The sequence below is a fragment of the Heteronotia binoei genome, chromosome 15 (assembly GCF_032191835.1).
Source record: "Heteronotia binoei isolate CCM8104 ecotype False Entrance Well chromosome 15, APGP_CSIRO_Hbin_v1, whole genome shotgun sequence".
NCBI lineage: Eukaryota > Metazoa > Chordata > Lepidosauria > Squamata > Gekkonidae > Heteronotia > Heteronotia binoei.
Window position 1 is genome coordinate 16,159,860 of NC_083237.1, and position 20,224 is coordinate 16,180,083.

The window sequence follows — 20,224 nt, forward strand, 5'->3', positions numbered from 1 at the left end:
CGCGACTCGTTGGGGTCGGTTCCCCACCACCCTTCTTTGAAGGTGTATGTTTAGGAGAAAAGGGGGGTCTATTGGGGGAAGGGGCAGTACCTTCCTGGGTGCCCACTGTGTGGTGTGGAGCGTTTGACTGGGTGGACCATCGGCCTGGTCCGGCATGGCTCCTCTTATGTTCTTCGGTGATGCAGAGTGCTGGACCGGATGGGCCGCGGGCTGGGTCCTACATGGCCTCTCTTATGTTTGTCTGTGTAACGGAGCGGTGGATCGGATGGGCCTATTTGCGTGATCCAGCATGGCTTCGCTTGTGTTCTTATGTGACGCAGAGTGTGCGACGGGATGGGCCGCTGGCCTGATCCAGCATGGCTTCTCTTATGCACTTAGGTGGCATGGAGTGTCGGATTGGATGGGCCATTGGCCTCATCCAAGGTGGCTTCTATTATGTTCCTATGGGGCATGGAGCGTTGGACTGGATGGGCCACTGGCCTGATCCAGTGGGGCTTCTCTTAGGTTCTTATTTATTTATTTATTTTATTTATATTGGAATTTATACCCCGCCCTTCACACCGAAGTGTCTCTTCTTATGAGACACGGTGTGTTGGATTGGATGGGCCATTGGCTTGACTCAGCATGGCTCCTCTTATGTTTTTATGTGACACAGAATGTTGGACTGGATGGGCCACTGGCCTGAGCCTACAGGGCTTTTCTTATGTTCTTAGGAGACATGGAGTGTTGGACTGGATGGGCCATTGGCCTGATCCAGCATGGCTCCTCTTATGTTCTTATGTGACACAGGATGTTGGACTGGACGGGCAACTGGCCTGATCCTACAGGGTTTCTCTTATGTTCTTATGGGACACGGAGTGTTGGACTGGATGGGTCATTGGCCTGATCCAGCATGGCTCCTCTTATGTTCTTATGTGACACAGAATGTTGGACTGGAATGTTGGCCTGATCCAACATGGCTTCTCTTATGTTTTTTCCGTGACACAGAGTGATGGATTGGATGGGTCATTGGCCTGATCCAACATGACTTCTCTTATGTTCTTATGTGACACAGAGTGAGGGACTGGATGCGCCATTGGCCTGATCCAGCATGACTTTTCTTATGTTCTTCTGTGACACGGAGTGGATGGGCCATGTGCCGATCCAACATGGTTTCTTTTATGTTCTTCTGTGACACAAAGGGGTTGGGCCATTGGCATGATCCCACTGGCTTCTCTTATGTTCTTCTGTAACACAGAATGTGGGACTGGATGGGCCGTTGGGCCTGATCCAACGTGGCTTCTCTTATGTCTTATGGATCGTTTGCTGGTGGGGAAATGCATAGGGAAAGGCCGGGCTTCCCCTGCCGTGACGAAGTTCCCCTGAGTCGGTTAGTCTGGGCTGGCTGAGTCCTGTCAGTCCCTGTGGCCGGACGGGTCGTCCATGACTGGTAAGGAGGTTGCCATGCAGGGCTTGTTAAGGTCATTGCCTCGAATGGGAGAACTCTAAGGAAGACCGAGTTCTTGTTGGGGAGATAGGCAGTGGAGATTTCTTCGGGGGTTTTGGGGAACGGTCTGCCATGGTTTGCGGATGGGTTCCCCTGCCCACCCAAGTAAAGAGCACCATTGTCAGGCTGGCCGTTCCTTGCGGCTGGAGATGGGGATGCTGCTGGCCTTCCGCCTGGCTTATGCTTTCTTCTTCGCTAACCGTCCCTCCTTCTTCTGGGTCGGTTTCCCACTGGCTGAGCAGCTGCTTGATGTGCAGGGTCCCAGGTTCGATTTAAGGTGTACCCTACTAAAGAAGGTCCGGGCAGACGGGCGTATGGATCTTTGCTTCAGATTCGGCGAGCCGCCGTTGGTTCGGTGGGATGCTGCTGACTGTGGTGGTCCGGCGGTACGAGGCATTATAAGGCAGCTGTATCGGTTACGGGTTAATTTCTTGCGTGGGTGCGGCGACGGTAATTCCGGTCGAAATGGTTGGTTTTCTTTCAATGGGTTTAAGAAAGGGCAAGTTCCTTCCAATCGGAAATGGATAACAATGGCCCTGCTAATTGGGTTTTCCCGGGCAAGCTGCATGAGGAGTAGTCAGTCGGGTCTGAGTTGAGGCAGACTATTATGTCAGCGGCCAAAAAATTGGGAATTAGGCGCGGGTGGCGCTTCACACCCTGGTTAGGTCACCTTTGTGTGCCAGGGCGGTTACCCCTCCCCCCCTTTTTTGGTACATTGTAGTGTTGAGGCTGTCCGAAGGGTTTTCCCCCAGGGTTCATTCTATACTTTCAGTGGGGATTGAACTGTACTCGGTACTGTTGGTTTCGTGAATCCCGACGGGAGGACAACAGCTCGGTAACGACTCACAGCCATTATACTAGATGGCATGTAGTGCGGTTAATTTCTTAAGCTTGTTGAGCCTGATTTCAGCATTAGAATGGTGGCCTCGGGGGGAGTTGGATTGTGGCGTCTTTCGGCGCCATACAGTCCCTCTGCCCCCCCCCATCGTGCTGCACATTAACAGCTAGTTTCCGCAGCGGCTCGTTGTCGGGTCACCTTTTTTCTGGCAATTGTTGGATGCTGTTCCGTTTGGCGCAAGGGCATTCTGTGAAGTGTCCTTTCAGTATCCTCTGGAGTGGCCGGGTCGTCCGGTTTCAGGTTCTTTGCCGGCGGCACTGGAGTGCTGGTCGGTAGCACCGGCATTAGCAGTACTGGGGATGTGTGGGAGCCTAGCATTTTGTGTTTTTCTATTGTTGTGGTAATAGGGATCTGGGGGCGTGGACGGCTAATGGGTGTATGGCTGGTTGCGTCAGTTGGCCAGCAGCACCCGTTGTTTAATCGTTGATATCTAAGTCCATGCCAGTAATGAACGCGGTAATGGCTTTACTCTACGGTGCCTCAGTAGAGGTGTTGTTTTTTCAGGATAAGCATAACGCGGGATTGTTACTCGCGATGGACACATTGTCTGTGTGGTAGGACCCCCAGATTGATAGCTCCAATAATCTATAATGAAAGTGTGAGCAGAAATGCAGGCTTAATAAAGGCAGACACAAGAGGCTTGTATTAGCAATGAAAAGCAGAGCTTTCAGAAAAGAGGAACTAGCTCCTCTATGCCTTAGCTTAGCTGCAGAGAACATAGTTGCACAAGCTAACCGCAAAAGCAGAAGTTAGAGTTATTTACCAGAAAGGAAAAGGAGCTGGAAAGCCCCTAAGAATATGTACCCAGTATTCTCCCCCTGCACCCCACATAGGGAGAAACCAGATAAGACCAGAAAGGCCGGATGCCCAGACCACAGTGACCTCGAGTAACACCCAGTAACAGTACTAACAAGACCGAGTCCCCTTCCGAGTCCCCTTTCCTATGACTAAATATGGGCAGAGAACACCTACTAGGAGGGTGTCACGAGGGACAAGAGAAACGGGTATCAGGCCTAGATGGGGAATGATGATGTATGTATTATATGAAAAGAGGAAGTATGTTTGAGGCTCTGAAGGCCTATAAAAGCTGTGATTTTTCTATGCTTGTTGCTCAGTCTCTTTGGAGTCTGAGACCCTGCACGTGCTTGCAATAAACTAGAAGCTGTTTCCTGACAACGCCTCGTCGCCTCTGTTATTGGTCCATCGAAATTGGTAAAGTATAGCTCTCCCGCTACATAATTTGGTGCCGAAACCCGGGACCGCGGGCGTTAGCCCTGTTCCATTAGCCCACCCGGCTAAGGCTGGGGGCTGGTGGGACTAGACCCGCGGTTGGAGCTCCCGGCCCCGTTTGGGCTGTCCGCCTTCTGTCTACCCTGCCCCTGCCTGGCTGCGGTTGAGGCCTTAGAGGAACCAGAGGACCAAGGCTGTCGGAACCAGCAACGAAGACCTCCTAGGTGTGAGTATACAATTTTTGAGCATTGGGTAGTAGGACCCTCCACAAGAGACCAGGGGTAGCAACCCCATCTCGGAGGAAGGCGGGACCTGGCCACCCCGCAGCAGCACTCACGGAACCCTGCAGGACGCAGAGGGGGAAGTTGGCCCTTCTGCCTGCAGCCTTCCAACAGTAGCTGCTAGGAAAGGTTATTTGGGAGGTATTTTGTCAGAGTGTGTGAGCGTGTGTGGCATGTGCCTGAGACGATATCTGATATCGAAGTGAACGGGACGCACAAGTACTCCGTTTCCGGCCCGGGCGACCGCGGTCGGCGAGGAAAGTGCGGAAGCGATTTGCCTAGGCTCCTATACGTGTGCACCCCTCCCTTGATCTTGTGTTTCAGTTGTTTTGTCTGTCTGAAGGCCCCGGGCGGGTAAGCACTGGGAGGCGGCTCATGACTCACAAGCTTAGTCAGGACGACAAGCCCTATTGGGACCCCCCGCAGAGATACAGGAACATTGTTGCCCCTTGGATTGAGCCCTCAGGGTGCAGGTTGTCTCGGGTCTGGCAACTCACCCTGTGCGCCCAGTATAGAGCTCAGCTGTGGGTAGGGGTCTACAAGACTACCACTGCTTGGTTTATTAAACGGTGCACCAAGACACCGAGCAGTGGCTGGGGCCGGACCTGGTCCCGTTGGTATTTTCTCAGAAGGAGGGCTGACATGGAACTACAAGCGTGGAGAGTGTACCAACGCAGCGCTTTCCCGGAATCAGGATTTAGTGCTTGGGGAGACCTTATTGCCCAGGACCCTCCTGTTTTAGGGCCATTCCACGACTGGCACTGCCCCTGCCACATTGAGCTCAGTGCGTCGGACCTGCTAGACTTTCCTTTGCTCCCCAGCCCCCTGTCAGACCCCAGCTTGGGATCCAGCTCGAGCTCACAGGATCTTGACCCCGTATCTGGCCCCCGCCCCTCTTGGTGGTACGCCAACCACACCCTTGCGTCTTGCCCAGTAGACCTCACTCAGGACGAAAAAGAGTGTGAGGAAGAAAAGTAATTTTGTTCACTGAAACTAGATAAAATGGGGGGCTCTCAGTCCACAAACACCCCTTTAGAGTGTATGCTACAGCATTTTGTCGAAGGCTTTGTTGGGAACCTTGGGGAATATGACCAGACCCTGGGGTTGTTGCGAATATTTTGTGAATCCGAATGGCCCACCTTCGGGGTCGGGTGGCCTCCTGAGGGGACCTTCTCAGTTGATATAGCACAACAGGTGCATAGCGTAGTGGTGACCCCGCCAGGAGACCACCCAGACCAATACTCTTATATTGACTCATGGCTCAGCCTGCTCCAAAACCCTCCCCCTTGGTTGAAACAATGCATGAAGGCAACTAAGACCGTTCTGCTGTTAAAACCAAGGGGAAAGCCTAAGAAGGGGGGGAGTAGTCGTTGTTCACGAGCAATTGGCAATGCATCCCATCAAGATCAGTTAGAAATGAGCAAGCGCCAGCAGCTGGTGCCGAAACCACAGCCTGAAAAACTGAAGCCGATTTTTTTCCCTTCAGATCAGGCCGATTGTGAGTGGCCCCCTCCCTATGTCCCTGCCGCGCCTCCACTGGGACCCCAGCAACAACATGTTCCCATGGCACCCCTTGCTGCGCCCCCGCCAAGCCCAACCCCGGCTCAATCTGGCGCCCGCCCGGCCCTTGGCGCACCAGAGAGAACCGTTAGAACGCACCAAATGACCACTAGGTCTCAGGTGTCGCCTGCCCTGGCTCGGGAATTCCAGGGATGGCCGGGGTACTCATGGAAGGCCCCATGGAGCCCCACTATATCCAGCATTCAGGGCAGAAAAAGCCGAGAGAGATCCAATTCCCTTACGGGCCCCCTTGATTTCAGCCCGGGCTGTGCAGTACGGGTAAAGACCCAGCCGGCGGAGAATGAGGAAGTGGCCCCGCCTGAGGGCGCGGCGGCTCTGCCATCTCCTGGCTCTCCACTGCACCCCTCTGAGGCTCAAGTGATGCCCTTGCGGCAGATTCAGACACCTCAGTTCTTGGGTGCGGGTGGACAGGTCCAGGGGGGGGGAGAGCCGGTATATTTACACTCCCTTCTCCTCGGCCGACCTTCTTAACTGGAAGACCCATGTAGCCTCCTATACTGAAAAACCTGAAGCGCTTACCAGCCTTCTGACCAGCATAATGGGCACGCATTGCCCTACCTATCTAGATTGCCAGCAACTCTTTTTGACCCTCTTTACAACTGAGGAGCGGCAACGTATTTTCAGAGCCGCTAAAAAGAAAGCCGAAGAAGCCACCCCCGCCGATGCAGCGGACCGCGCCCAGTGGCTAGCGGAGAGCTTCCCTGACGCTGACCCTAGTTGGGACCCAAATGACACAAACCACATGAGACTGTTAAGGGCATATAGAGGCTATTTGCTGGCCGGAATGCAGGAAGCTGCCAAAAAGGCCACCAACATGAGTAAGATTGCTGAGGTCCTCCAAAGACCAGACGAGGCCCCCGGAGCTTTCCTTGAGCGCCTCTACGAGGCTTACCGACTATACTCGCCCTTTGATCCAGAAAAAGCCGAGAATCAGCGGATGGTTAACTGTGCCTTTGTTAGCCAGTCGGCTGGTGACATTAAGCGAAAGCTCCAGAAGCAAGAGGGTTTCGCGGGCATGAACATCAGCCAGCTGCTAGAGATAGCCCAGAAAGTGTTTGTCAACCGGGAGCAAGAGGCTAAAAGGGCAGAAGACAAAAAGATTAAGATGAAAGCCGCCCTGCTCGCTGCCGCCATAGGGGAACGCACTGGAAATCAGGGACCCCGAGACGGCAGGCGAGCCCGGTCCGGACCCCGACCCCAGACCGGACCCGCAGGGCCGGGTCCCATGCGCCCACCCTTGGCCCGCAATGAGTGCGCCTTTTGCCGGGAATTAGGCCATTGGCGCGAATCCTGCCCGAAAAGAAACCAAATGGCCCCGTCCAGAGTCCAAGGCAGAGGTAGAGGCCGGGGAGGAATGCCACCACTACGAGGACCCGGTCGCCCCTTTAGGAATGAGAGAGGAGGCCGCCTGGATGATATGGATTTCATTGGTCTGGCCAGCATGGGCCCGCAGGACCAGTGGGACGATTAGGACAGACCGGGCTCTCTATCGCTTGGCCCCGGGGAGCCCTTGGTCAAGATGAAAGTAGGGGGCCAGGAACTGTCTTTTATGATTGACACTGGGGCTGAATTTTCCGTAGTAAATACACAGATTGCACCTGTTACCAAGCAAACTGTGCCCATTGCCGGGGCCACGGGACGCGCAGGGCCCAGACCGTTCCTACAGGAGCGAATTTGCAACTTGGGATCCCATCTGGTCCAGCATAAGTTCCTGTACGTTCCTGAGTGCCCCGTGCCGTTGCTAGGGCGAGACATCCTGTCCAAACTACGGGCAGCCATTCACTTCGAGAAAGATGGGCGAGCCACCGTGGCATTCAACACTGACCCAGCAGGAATGTATGTGCTGACCTGCCCCCTCGAAGAGGAATGGAGATTGTTCCAGAATCCCCCGACTGCCACTTTGTCGGACGAATGGGCTTCCCTAGTTCCAGGCGTCTGGGCCGAAGACAATCCACCAGGCTTGGCCCGAAATCACGCCCCAATCACTATTGAACTTCAACCGGGTGCCCAGCCGGTCCACCTACGACAATACCCCATCCCATGGAAAGCCATAGAAGGCATCCAGAAGCATCTGGACAGACTGCTGAAGTACGGCATCCTCAAAGAATGCCAGAGTCCATGGAACACTCCACTGCTGCCGGTCCAGAAGCCAGGTACCGGAGAGTTTAGGCCATGCCAGGACCTTCGAGCAGTAAACAAGAAGACGGTCACCCTTCACCCAGTTGTGCCAAACCCTTATGTATTATTGGGACTGGTGCCACAGCAAGCTGACTACTTTTCTGTCTTGGATCTTAAAGATGCTTTCTTCTGCCTCCGCATTGCCCCCGCAAGCCAACCCATTTTTGCATTCCAGTGGCAAGAACCAGGTACTGGGAGGAAGCTTCAGTATACGTGGACCCGACTGCCGCAGGGATTCAAAAATAGCCCTACTCTTTTCTCTAACGCACTGGCACAAGACTTGCAAGACTTTGATGCGGCCCCAGGACAATGTGTTTTGATCCAATATGCAGACGATCTGCTGATTGCCGCGCTTGGCCAGGACCGTTGCTATCAGGCAACCCTCGAACTTTTAGACTTGTTGTGGAAAGCCGGCTACAAGGTGTCCAGGGAAAAGGCCCAGCTGTGCCAAGCTGACGTGAAGTATTTGGGATTCCATGTCTCTCAAGGAACCCGAGCACTGGGACATGAACGAAAAGAAGCCGTCTGCGCCCTCCCCGAACCCACCTCCAGACGTCAAGTGAGGGAGTTTCTGGGTGCAGCAGGGTTCTGCCGAGTATGGATCCCCAACTTCGCGCTGATCGCCAAACCCCTCTATGAAGCTACAAAGGGGGGAGAGAAGGAACCATTCCTGTGGACGCCGGAACAGACGAATGCTTTCAAAGAACTGAAGCGATTACTGATGGAAGCACCCGCCTTAGGGCTGCCAGACGTGGAGAAGCCCTTCACTCTCTTTGTCCATGAGCGAAATGGAGTAGCTATCGGAGTTCTGACCCAAGCTTTGGGCTCTTGGCAACGACCAGTTGCCTATCTGTCAAAGCAGCTGGACTCAGTAGCCAAAGGATGGCCCGGCTGCCTTCGTGCCATTGCAGCCGTGGCTGAACTCATCAAAGAGGCCGACAAATTGACTCTAGGGCAAGAACTCGAAGTCAAAGTACCTCATGCTGTTCTCACCTTAATGGACTACAAAGGAAACTATTGGTTCACAAATAGTCGAATGACCAAGTATCAAGCCATGATGTGTGAAAATCCAAGACTTCGACTGACTGTTACAGGTACTCTAAATCCTGCATCGTTGCTCCCAATCAGTGACCAGCCTGTCGACCACGACTGCATCCAAACCATGGACGAGGTATACTCCAGCCGCCCTGATCTGACTGATGCACCTTTACCCAGTCCGGACGTCGAGTACTACACCGATGGGAGCAGCTACGTCCAAGATGGGCACCGCTACGCTGGATACGCTGTCGTCACGCACCAAAGCACTGTTGAAGCACGACCACTGCCGCCAGGAACGTCTGCTCAGAAGGCCGAACTGATCGCCCTCACTCGAGCTCTGGAATTGGCGGAGGGAGTGACTGCCAACATCTACACAGACTCCAAATACGCTTTTCTGACTTTGCATGCTCATGGGGCACTCTACAAAGAAAAAGGACTTATGAACTCGGCAGGAAAAGCTATCAGGTACAGCGCTGAGATTTTGAGGTTGCTGGAGGCTGTATGGGCTCCACGAAAGGTCTCTGTGATGCACTGCCGGGCCCATCAAAAACCCCTAAGCCCTGTAAGTATAGGAAACCGAAAAGCAGATGAAGCTGCAAAACAAGCTGCCATGCAAGACGTAGACAGGAGTGAGGAGCTGGTGTGTCCCATCTTCCAGGTCCCACTGGCTGAATGGACCCCCAGATATAGTGCGGCCGAGGAAAGCTGGGCCACAGCCCAGGGCACCCCCCAGGTACGTGTGCAGGGATGGATTCAGTTGCCCGATAAGCGTTTGTTCGTGCCTGAAGCCTTGGCCTGGCCCTTAGTGGTTCAGGCCCATGAGGGAACGCATTTTGGGAAAACTGCCTTGGCTGAGCTATTGGACAGGCAGCTGTACATTCCAAAACTGCATAGCTTATGTGAAAAGGCAGCCCTCAGATGTGTTCCCTGTGCACGTAACAACCCCAGACAAGGTCCCAGCCATCCCCCGGGGATCCAGCACACAGGGACTACCCCCTTTGAGTGTATTATTACAGATTTCACTGAAATGCCCAGGTCAGGATGCTGGAAGTATTTGCTTGTATTTGTGTGTACCTATTCCAACTGGATAGAGGCCTTCCCCACCAGAACTGAAAAAGCGGCCGAGGTGGTAAAGCACTTGCTAAAAAGCATTCTCCCATTCTGGGGTCTTCCGGTGACTATCGGATCCGATAACGGTCCAGCGTATATCCATAAGGTGGTTCAAGAGGTATCACGGGTATTACATATTGATTGGCGACTCCATGCCGCATATAGGCCCCAGTCATCAGGAAAATGCGAGCGAGCTAACAGGTCAATAAAAGCTCAATTATCAAAACTATGCCAAGAAACAAGCTTAAAATGGCCAGATGCGTTGCCAATAGCTCTGTTTAGGCTCCGATGTTTGCCTAAGAAAGGTTTAAAACTCAGTCCTTATGAAATTGTTTTTGGGCGACCCCCTCCGATTGTAAAGGGAATAAAAGCCGACCCAGCACAGATAGGGAACCTTGTGTGGTTTCAGGAGATACAGTCATTGGGAAAAGCAATGAATGCTGTGTCAAAATATGTCTTAGAAACTTTGCCCCTGCAGGTCCATAATCCGGTCCACCCGTTCCAGCCTGGCGATACAGTGTGGGTCAAGGTCTGGAGATCACAACCACTCCAGCCGAAGTGGAGAGGCCCGTTTACTGTTCTGCTCTCTACCCCAACTGCGATAAAAGTCCAGGGGCTGCCCAGGTGGATCCATTGGACACATGTGAAGCGAGCCGCTCCAGATTGGCAGGTGCAGCCGGTTCCCGGAGATGGACTAAAACTAAGATTCTCTAGAACTTAATCCTCTGGACCCTTGCCTACCGGCAACGGCTGGGTTCACAGGGTTCATCCCCTCTGAGCTCCACCTACCGGAAACGGTGGAGTGCACAGGGAAGAAGACCTCGTCACAGCAGAAGAACTGAAGATAATGTATTTTAAAGTATTGTAATGTTTGATGTAGAATCTAAGTCCTCTGTTGCACCCTACATAGGCATAGTCTTCATAGTGATATTCATCTTAGGGTTCTTAGTAGCCTTGTATTTCGTTTTCCTCTTTTGCTTCCGCAAGCTGCGCCAGAGACAATTGACAGCCTGGGTTTCTAGCAACAACTTATCCTGAGCGATAAATGGGTCTAATAGCTCCCCTAATAGCTCCTCTAGATTACGGTTTCATCATACCAGTCAGCGCAGGGGCTATTGGGACCATATCTTTCTTGATATCTCTCTGCTGTTCTCTGTGGTGCCTGGAGCGTAAAAGGAAGAAAAAGCTCAGGCAGAGAGGGATAGACATCAGGGAAAATGTTGTCCGCTATAGGCGTGAGTGTATTGATCTTTTGGATGCAAGCCCCCGTGATTTGGAAAATACAGGCCACGGCCTCGAGCTCCCAAAGGAGTGTGACAATGCACATACCCGACCCCTGCCAGAAACACCAAGCAGCCTCCGCAGGTGCCCTGAAGTTCCAAGCAGCAAACCAGACGTCCCCGTCCGGTACGTCACCTTCGGTGTCGACCTCGACCCCTAATACGCCCCAGAGCATGGGTCCCTCTGGCACCCGAAAGGTATTTCCCCTCTTCCATGAGAAGACCCCGACTCATCCTTTCCATGAACCGATCAAATATGTGTCAGAAATAGCTAACCTTTCCCAATGCTGGCTTTGTGCCCACACCCATGCGGCAGGGGGAGCACTAGCCTGGGATCCCCTCCGTGGCCCAGATTGGATCCTGAACTCCTCTAGTGACATATATATAGGATTCCAAACCTGTGGAAAACCAATGTTCACAAAGACAGATGGTAAGAAAACTTTTTGGAACCCCCATGATAGTTTTCGTCTAATAGGGAAAAATGGAACCATGTTTGATTTGCACCCCATTGTGGCCAAGCATCAAAGACAGTATCCGTGGTGTATAGTGGGAAATGGTACGGGTCCAGCAGTAGGATATCTGGAAGCTCAATATTGTACATCTATCCTCTATTTGGACCCTGATAAACCTGGGTGGCAAACCAACCGTTCCACCTCACCAGCCTACTTACAGAAGGAATGCAAATATAGTGATTCTCATGTTAATTGCACTAGTCCCCTTTCCCCACTGATGTGGAATGGCACTCAAATTTGTGTTAACTGTTCAGTAACAGGAATTCAAAATTACACCTTGCAATTGGGCACTCGAGGCATAATATGGTTACTCTCTGGCAATCCACCCACATGGATTAGTGCACATGCCTCTATTTGGCTAACTGGATTGGCATACCTACAGGCCTGCAACACATCCACATATCCTAAAACCCTGGAAATGTTCCAGAACTTATGTAATGCCTCCTATGCTAGAGTCAATGGCATCTACATTGACTTACCAGGTGTCTATTGGGTGTGTGGAAATACAGGGTATAAATATTTACCTATGCATTGGAAGGGCATGTGCTCGGTGGCTCACTTAACACTAGCAGGGCAGCACCGCAAAGATATCATGGCCCATGAAGTTCTAAATCTAGGATACCCCTCCAACCGTTGGGGCCAGCAGACTAAAAGACGGAAAAGGTCCTGGGGTACTGGAATTTTAGATATTTTACGCTCTGTGTTCCCAGGTTGGGGAGTCTATGATTTACAGATCTATACAAGAAACCTGTCCCGAATTTTACAAGAAGGCCTTGAGAAAACAGCCTCATCTCTGTTCACACTGCAGAAAGAGGTTGATAGCATAGCTAATGTTGTGCTCCAGAACCGAAGAGTGTTGGATCAGTTACTTTCCGAACAAAATGGGGCATGTGCTTATCTGGGAGAAGTATGTTGCTTCTACGTTAATGAATCAGGTAAAATCCTCAGTGGAGTTAAGACCTTACGAGGACTAGTAAAAGAAGCACAAGGAGCAGATACAGCTTTTAACTCAGGAGCTGACTTGTTCAAATGGCTCACCAGCTGGCTCCCTGATTTTGCCTGGCTGAAAGAAGGATTTATTGCTTTCCTTATATTCATTTTGGTGTGTATTATTGTGTATGGTTATATTAGGTGTGTGCCCTCGATAGCTTCGCGCCAAGCTCAGAATGCCTACCCCATATATAGGACCCCACCCCGCAGAGAACCAATATATGAAGAGATGAAAGCTGTTAGATCGCAATGTATTTAGGGTCAGGGAAACTGTGAAATCTCAAGTTCCCCTGAAAGGGGGGAGATGTGGTAGGACCCCCAGATTGATAGCTCCAATAATCTATAATCAAAGTGTGAGCAGAAATGCAGGCTTAATAAAGGCAGACACAAGAGGCTTGTATTAGCAATGAAAAGCAGAGCTTTCAGAAAAGAGGAACTAGCTCCTCTATGCCTTAGCTTAGCTGCAGAGAACATAGTTGCACAAGCTAACCGCAAAAGCAGAAGTTAGAGTTATTTACCAGAAAGGAAAAGGAGCTGGAAAGCCCCTAAGAATATGTACCCAGTATTCTCCCCCTGCACCCCACATAGGGAGAAACCAGATAAGACCAGAAAGGCCGGATGCCCAGACCACAGTGACCTCGAGTAACACCCAGTAACAGTACTAACAAGACCGAGTCCCCTTCCGAGTCCCCTTTCCTATGACTAAATATGGGCAGAGAACACCTACTAGGAGGGTGTCACGAGGGACAAGAGAAACGGGTATCAGGCCTAGATGGGGAATGATGATGTATGTATTATATGAAAAGAGGAAGTATGTTTGAGGCTCTGAAGGCCTATAAAAGCTGTGATTTTTCTATGCTTGTTGCTCAGTCTCTTTGGAGTCTGAGACCCTGCACGTGCTTGCAATAAACTAGAAGCTGTTTCCTGACAACGCCTCGTCGCCTCTGTTATTGGTCCATCGAAATTGGTAAAGTATAGCTCTCCCGCTACATCTGGACAAGGGACGAGCATTATGTCGGTGGTTTGAGGCAGATTTTCTGCTGGAACCAATTTTCTGGGAGTCATTGTTGCTCGCTAGGCGATAGTGGCAGGGCAGTTGTGTTACCTTGTCCCCAGGTACACGGCAGGTGCCGAGCTTGTCACTCGATGAGGTAGGACAGGCAGACATATGTGCTGTCGGGATAGTCGACCCAATGTTTCGGTGGTTGTATGTCGTTCTGTGCGCTTCAGATTGATATTGGGCCTAAAGGTGAGGCCTATCTGGCATAGTTGGCGGCCTTGGCTTTTTAGCAAGACGATTAGCATTTCAAATCCAGTCGGGGATTTAGAGTCCTAAGTGGTCGAAAGGTTGTTGCATGAGCTGGGTGCGCAGGATGCGCATGGCGAGCCTCCTCGCCGTTCGTACTAGGAGGTTTAACCGGGTTTGCCTGAGACAGCTCAGGCCATGAGACAGCACGATTTTCTGCAGTCGTGCCAACTTCTGTTTTTGACATCCTTTGGCTAGAGGCCAATTTGGCTGCCCGGAACAATTGGTGGTCTGGGCGTCACATGGCGACGTCAAATTCGGAAGAGTTGGGCTGCAGGTATGCCGATCTACCGGATCAGTGGTTATGGGCACTTGTTGCTTATTCGTCCCTGAACGGGGCCGGTGTGTGACGGTGTAAGCGTCAACGCTATGGGCTGGTGGGGGGAGTGTACAGAGTCACCCCCCCCCTCGTTAAGTCATTTCAGGCGGTTATGGGTCTGGCCCGGGTTAACAGGTGGATGGACTTGGTGTAGGATCCGCAACATTTTTCCAAATGGGGGCCACGTCCATGGCTGCACCAGTGGGCTTTCTAGGTCTGACCAGCAAGAGGTGGGTGTCCCGCCAGGGTAGGCGGATTCGTTTCCGGTCCGTATGATTTTGGGGGCAGCCCATTATGCAAGGATATCGCCAGCGAAAGCCTTGGTGCTGTGGGTGCGGGCTGTGGCGCCTGGGGATGAGTTGGCCGCGGCTCCCACCATTATTGAAAGTAGTGCTGAGCTCTGGGCTATCGTGTGGGGGTGGCCTGGAGTCCGACCCCTCTGGCCGTCAATTATTGGTAGGTCTGGCTGGCTGCTCGGGCCTGGTTGGGTTGAGTGGGCCAGTTGAAAGCGTTATCTGGCCCTGTGGTGGCCTTGGTGGTCGGTCTGGGTACCTTCCTTTGTCAGCATTCACCTTAGTGGGACTGATCAGGGTGGGAGGGACAGCCCCCCCTTGTTTTTGTCTGAAGCTGGTGGTGGAGCTCCGGGCCATCGTGTGGGGATGGCTTGGATTCCAACTCACCTGGCCGCCACTTTAGAGTCTGACTGTCTGCTTGGGCCTGGTTGGTTCAAGCGGGCCAGACGGAAGCCTTACCTGGCCCTGTGGTGGCCTTTGGGGGTTGGTCTGGGTACCTTCCTCTGTTTGCATTCCTTTTGTGGGAATGATCGGGGTTTGGTGGGGCAGCCCCCCCTTTTTGGTTTGTAAAGTTGGTGGCGGAGCTCCGGGCCATCGTGTGGGGGTGGCCTGGAGTCCGACTAACGGGGCGCCTTTTACACTGGTCTGGCTGGATGCTCGGGACCCGGCGGGGTCGAGCGGGCCTGACGGAAGGCGAATCTGGCCCTGTGGCGGCCTTTGCGAAGGTCTGGGTATCTTCCTTCTTCCTCATGGTAGGAAGGGCATGTGGGGGCAGTGCCGGCCAGATGTGATTCATCTGCCAATGTGGGTAAGAGGGCCTTCTTTCACGACATTCGGCAAGGGCGGGCGGCCTTGGCTGCTCTGTGGGGCGCCATTGCCTAAGCAGAGGCTTGGCATTGGTGGTGGCAAAAGGTGCAAGGGGTTTATACCTTGCAGGTGAGCACCCAGGCAGCTGCACCTGTTCGTGCAGTCGATACGCAAGAGCGGCAGATGGGCTTTACGGCTCAATGCTGTATAATGCGAATCGTATTCATGCCTCCTCCTAAATTCGCCTCCTTCTGGGTATCGGGGCAGAAGTTTAGGGGAGGGTTTTGGCCTGGCTGGCCTGGCATTAGCCAGAGTCTTATGGCACGTGCTGGGGGCAGGGTGACTCGACCTTCATGGGACTTGGCGGGGTCTGAGGAAGACCCCAGGGCTTGTCCCACCGCAGGTTGCCCTTGCCGTGTTAATTGTGTTAATTAAATAAAGTGGCCCGTTTCCCAACATTCTGTGTCAGCCTCTTTATTCCGACTAGGGGGGCAATTCGGCCCCGCAAAGGCCGCACTGCAAAGCGGCTGCACACCACGGGGCCGCCTTTTGCCTCCCTGGAAGGAGGGAAGGCTGCGCTTGAGCTTCCCTCCATCCGGGAGTGGCTGTCGTGCGAAGCGTTGGGGCTGTTTGTAGCCTTGGCCCCACCCTCACAGATCAGTCACGTTGCCGCTCTCGGCCCACCCACCCACCCTGTGTAGTACAGGTTTGACCGGTCGTCTTATTAGGGGCCAGGTAGGAATTTTTCATCTCACCTGATTGGCCTGTGGTGGGGTATTTTTTCGCCTACCTTGTACTACCGACAGTGGTGTGGATATTAGGTAAAAGGTGGGGTTTAATTTCGGTCACTTGGCAGAAGGTGCAAGGGGTTTATACCTTGCAGGCGAGCACCCAGGCAGCCGAACCTGTTTGTGCAGTCGATACGCAGGAGCGGCAGATGGGCTTTACGGCTAAATGCTGTATAATGCGGATCGTATTCATGCCTCCTCCTAAATTCGCCTCCTTCTGGGTATCGGGGCTGAAGTTTAGGGGAGGGTTTTGGCCTGGCCGGCCTGGCATTAGCCAGAATCTTATGGCTCGTGCTGGGGGCAGGGTGACTCGCCCTTCATGGGACTTGGCGGGGTCTAAGGAAGACCGCAGGGCTTGTCCCACCGCAGGTTGCCCTTGCCGTGTTAATTGTGTTAATTAAATAAAGTGGCCCGTTTCCCAACATTCTGTGTCAGCCTCTTTATTCCAACTAGGGGGGCAAAATGACATGACAATGTATATTGACCCATAACAACCAAACGAAAGATGGGAGGATGGAGGAAAATCAACCAGACAACAAAGGGTGAGCTGGCTGAGGAGCAGCTTTAAATTGCAGAGGGATCTGCTCTACCACATGGCTCAAAAGCCAGCCCCACCTGACAAAGCCAGTTGGTCCAGTCTGTAGCTGATCCCAACCCTTCAATCCTTGCGGGCAACATGGAGCTGCTGGATTTCATCCATGCCTTACCCTTCCTCTGTCTAAAAATGGCGGTGCGGGGATTAGTCCATGCTGCTCCTCAAATTGCAGAGAGAGAGAGACAGACAGACAGAGACAGAAAGACAGACAGACAGGCAGGCAGGCAGGCAGACAGAGTGAGTGAGTGAGTGGCTGTTTGACAACAGGTATTTAATTCTCTTCTGGGTTCAGGTAGCCAGCTCAAGGTTGACTCAGCCTTCCATCCCTCCGAGGTCAGTAAAATGAGTACCCAGATCCCTTAGAGTCATTATTTATGCTCTCACAATCAGAGGCATTTCGTAAGATCAAAGCCAGAATTCTGGATATTGAATTACAAAATCTTCACAGTGCCGCTAATAAAATTTGTTCGCCTGTGAGTCTAGGGTTCTCGTTTGATGTTGGCCATATGGCCTCCTATTTCTACTCTTTGCAAAACCCTCAACAGCATAGGGCCTTCTCATTGGCAAGATTCGATGTTATGCCATCAGCAGTTTTATATGGTAGATATTACAACATATCCTATGCGGCCAGACTGTGTCCATGTAAGTCTGGATCTATTGAAACTATTTCACATATTCTTCTGTACTGTCCCTTTTATGTAAGTATTCGTTGTCGATTTCTGGATCCTATTCTTCTAAATAAGATGGGTCTAGCTGATCCAGAGAAGGTGCAGTTTCTTTTGAAGGATGTTACTCCCGACATAACCGTGAATACCGCCTTATTCCTGTACTGGGCCAAAAAGACTCGTCAAGACAAGGAACAGTCGTGTTGTTTCATTTAACTGTGATCTTATGTAATTGTGCTCTAATCCTGAGGTTCAGTATTTTAACCTATTCTCTGTTTCTCAACCCATTGTTCTCCTTAACCTGTTTTTATATGCCATTAAATGTTGATTGATTGATTGATTGATTGATTGATTGAGTACCCAGATTGCTAGGGAGAAAGTGTAGATGACTGGAAAAGGCAATGGCAAACAACCCCATAAAAAGTCTGCTGTGAAAATGTTGTGATGCAACATCACCCCAGAGTTGGAAATGACTGGTGCTTGCACAGGGGAGTACCCTTACCTTTACCTTTATTTCATTTTCTTTAGCTACTTTCATATGTTTTGTCTCATCTTTGCTGTTAATCCAACCAATTCAAGAAATCTATGACAATGTCACTCAGGGAAAATGAACCCAATTGTCCCTCATCCTATCTAGTATTTTTATCACCACACACATACACGCACAAATACCTCAAAGGAAGGATACAATTTGCTTTTGTATAAGTGTTCTTAAAAACAGCCCTCTTTCATATCAGTGCTATAAGTTATTATTAAAAATTCAGGACCCTTGATAAAACCAGACCAGATAGGTGCAAACTGATGTGTAAACTCGCAGTGATCTTGATTTAAATTTCAAGCAGATAAAGGATATGTAGGCAATGGATTTCTCCTCAGGACACACTGTCTAGGACACAATGTCCAGGGTTGTACCCACAGTTGACTGAATTATCCTGCAGTACCTGCCAAGGTGGTTGATTTAGCTTCCTGGTCCCCCCATCCACTACTCTTTGTCTGAATTTGGGTGATAACATGGCATGCACAGCATGTGCCACAGCATAGACAGCATTGTAAACACAGTAGCTGTGGCCAGTCATGCTTGTTTCAAAGACAGACCCAGGAAGAGACTCCAGCTTCTCCTCTCCAGTACAGATCTTCATATCTTCCTTGGAGTCATGGAAACAACACTTAAATGCATCCTTCCAGAAGTCCTTGATAAAACCATCTTCTTTTTCCACTTGAGGGTTTCTCCTCTGAATAAATTCCTGGAATCCTAGCAGCTTTTCTGAGTGAATGGCAAACGATAAAGCACCATGGATGAAATCTAAGTCCCAATCTCTTTGAAAGAATAGTGATGTGAATTCCATCTGTGCTGTCATAATCCAGATTTTTTCCTTCACTGGTCTATTCTCATCTTTTGACAAACGTAGCAGCATTCTCAAAATCATCATGGTTTGTATTTCACCATGGACAATGAGCACATTGGCATTGCTTCTCATGGCTTTATCATATAACTGTGATCCCTTCTCGATCATTTCAGCAAAATTGTTTGAAAAAGCCATTTGGGGGAATCTTTCTATGAAGTCAAAGCAGATACCTTTCTGGGAAAAAACAGGAAGTGTGCTGTGTACAAATTCCTCTGCGCTTTGGCTATGCAGATAAATCACCCCAATCCACGTCCACTTGAAATGCAGCAGTAACTTGATAATCCCCATATAATGATGGTTCCTATTTGGGAACATCCATTGAGAGAAAACAGACTGACTATTGTTATTAATTGATGAAGGAGAACCATAGGTGAGCTAGAAGGAAGTCAAGAAATAAGAGAGAAGATCTATTTCCAAAGTAAAAATAGTGTGGACGAATGCGTCTTTAGATCTTTAATTTCACTGGAGAGATCCTATCCATTCTTATAGAACTGACTGGATATTAATATAACAGGATATTAGGGAAAACTTTCTTTAAGGTAAGAGTTGTTCAACAGTGAAATCAGCTATAAGGGAGGTGGTGAGCTCCCCCTCAGTGACGGTCTTTAAACTGTGTCTGGACAAACACTTGTCAGGGATGCTCTAGGTTGATCCTGCATTGAACAGGGGGTTGGACTAGGTGGTCTGTATGGCCCCTTCCAAATCTGTGATTCTATGGCTGCACATAAGAAAACATGATACTTGTTTTACTTTGATGGGGTCTGTAACTCAGTGGTAGACCATGTGCTTTGCATTAACGTTTCACTAGGTAAGACCAATTATTTCAATGTGCTTAGGCTGGAGTAACTCTCCATGTTTCATGCACCCACCTTACCTGGGGAAGTTTGTAGTTGCTTAGGATGGCGGCCATATGGAGATCAGTGTCAGAAAATGGTCCCCCAATAATTGCTATTGGGGTGTTCTGGATGTCACACTTGTAGTTAGGGATTAATTTGCTCGGTGTAGAGAGAAGGTCTATTGCAGCAAGGTAGGTATACCTATTTCTGAAATAATCGTTATTGATGTGAAATCCCAGGCTGATGTTGGGTAAAATAGATGGATTTCCATTGATCTCCTTGGCAGCGAAAGCCAAGGACAGGATGTGTTGGTAGATCTGAGTTATTAACCTGCAACAGAATTACATGTTGCATCAGCTACAGAGTATAATATTATCTCTTCATGAGCCACAGCATGTAACATTCAGTATCTTTAAGTTCACGATGTGGTCTGCAGCTGACCTGGATGGCGGTTCCTATTAGTTCTTAGATGGGAGACCATAGGAGAAGCCTGGGGTTGCTACACAGAGGGAGGCAATAGGAAGCCACCTTTGTTGCCCTGAAGATCCTACAGGGTCACCCATGTGTCTTGACAGCTCTTCACCACCACCATATGTCCTGTGAGAGTTCTGTAGCTGGGCCTTTA

The 20,224-nt window shown here is 50.8% G+C and overlaps 1 protein-coding gene across 1 annotated transcript in view; it reads right to left on the reverse strand.

Annotated features, from left to right (window-relative positions):
- LOC132584746 (vomeronasal type-2 receptor 26-like) overlaps positions 1-20,224 on the reverse strand; it is a 30,592-nt gene that overhangs the window by 8,410 nt on the left and 1,958 nt on the right. Inside the window, exons 2-3 of the mRNA XM_060256648.1 lie at positions 19,638-19,817; positions 18,299-19,138 (exon numbers count right to left, since the gene is read on the reverse strand). Of these exons, the coding sequence (XP_060112631.1) occupies positions 18,299-19,138; positions 19,638-19,817 (1,020 nt within the window). The remainder of the gene's footprint in view (positions 1-18,298; positions 19,139-19,637; positions 19,818-20,224) is intronic.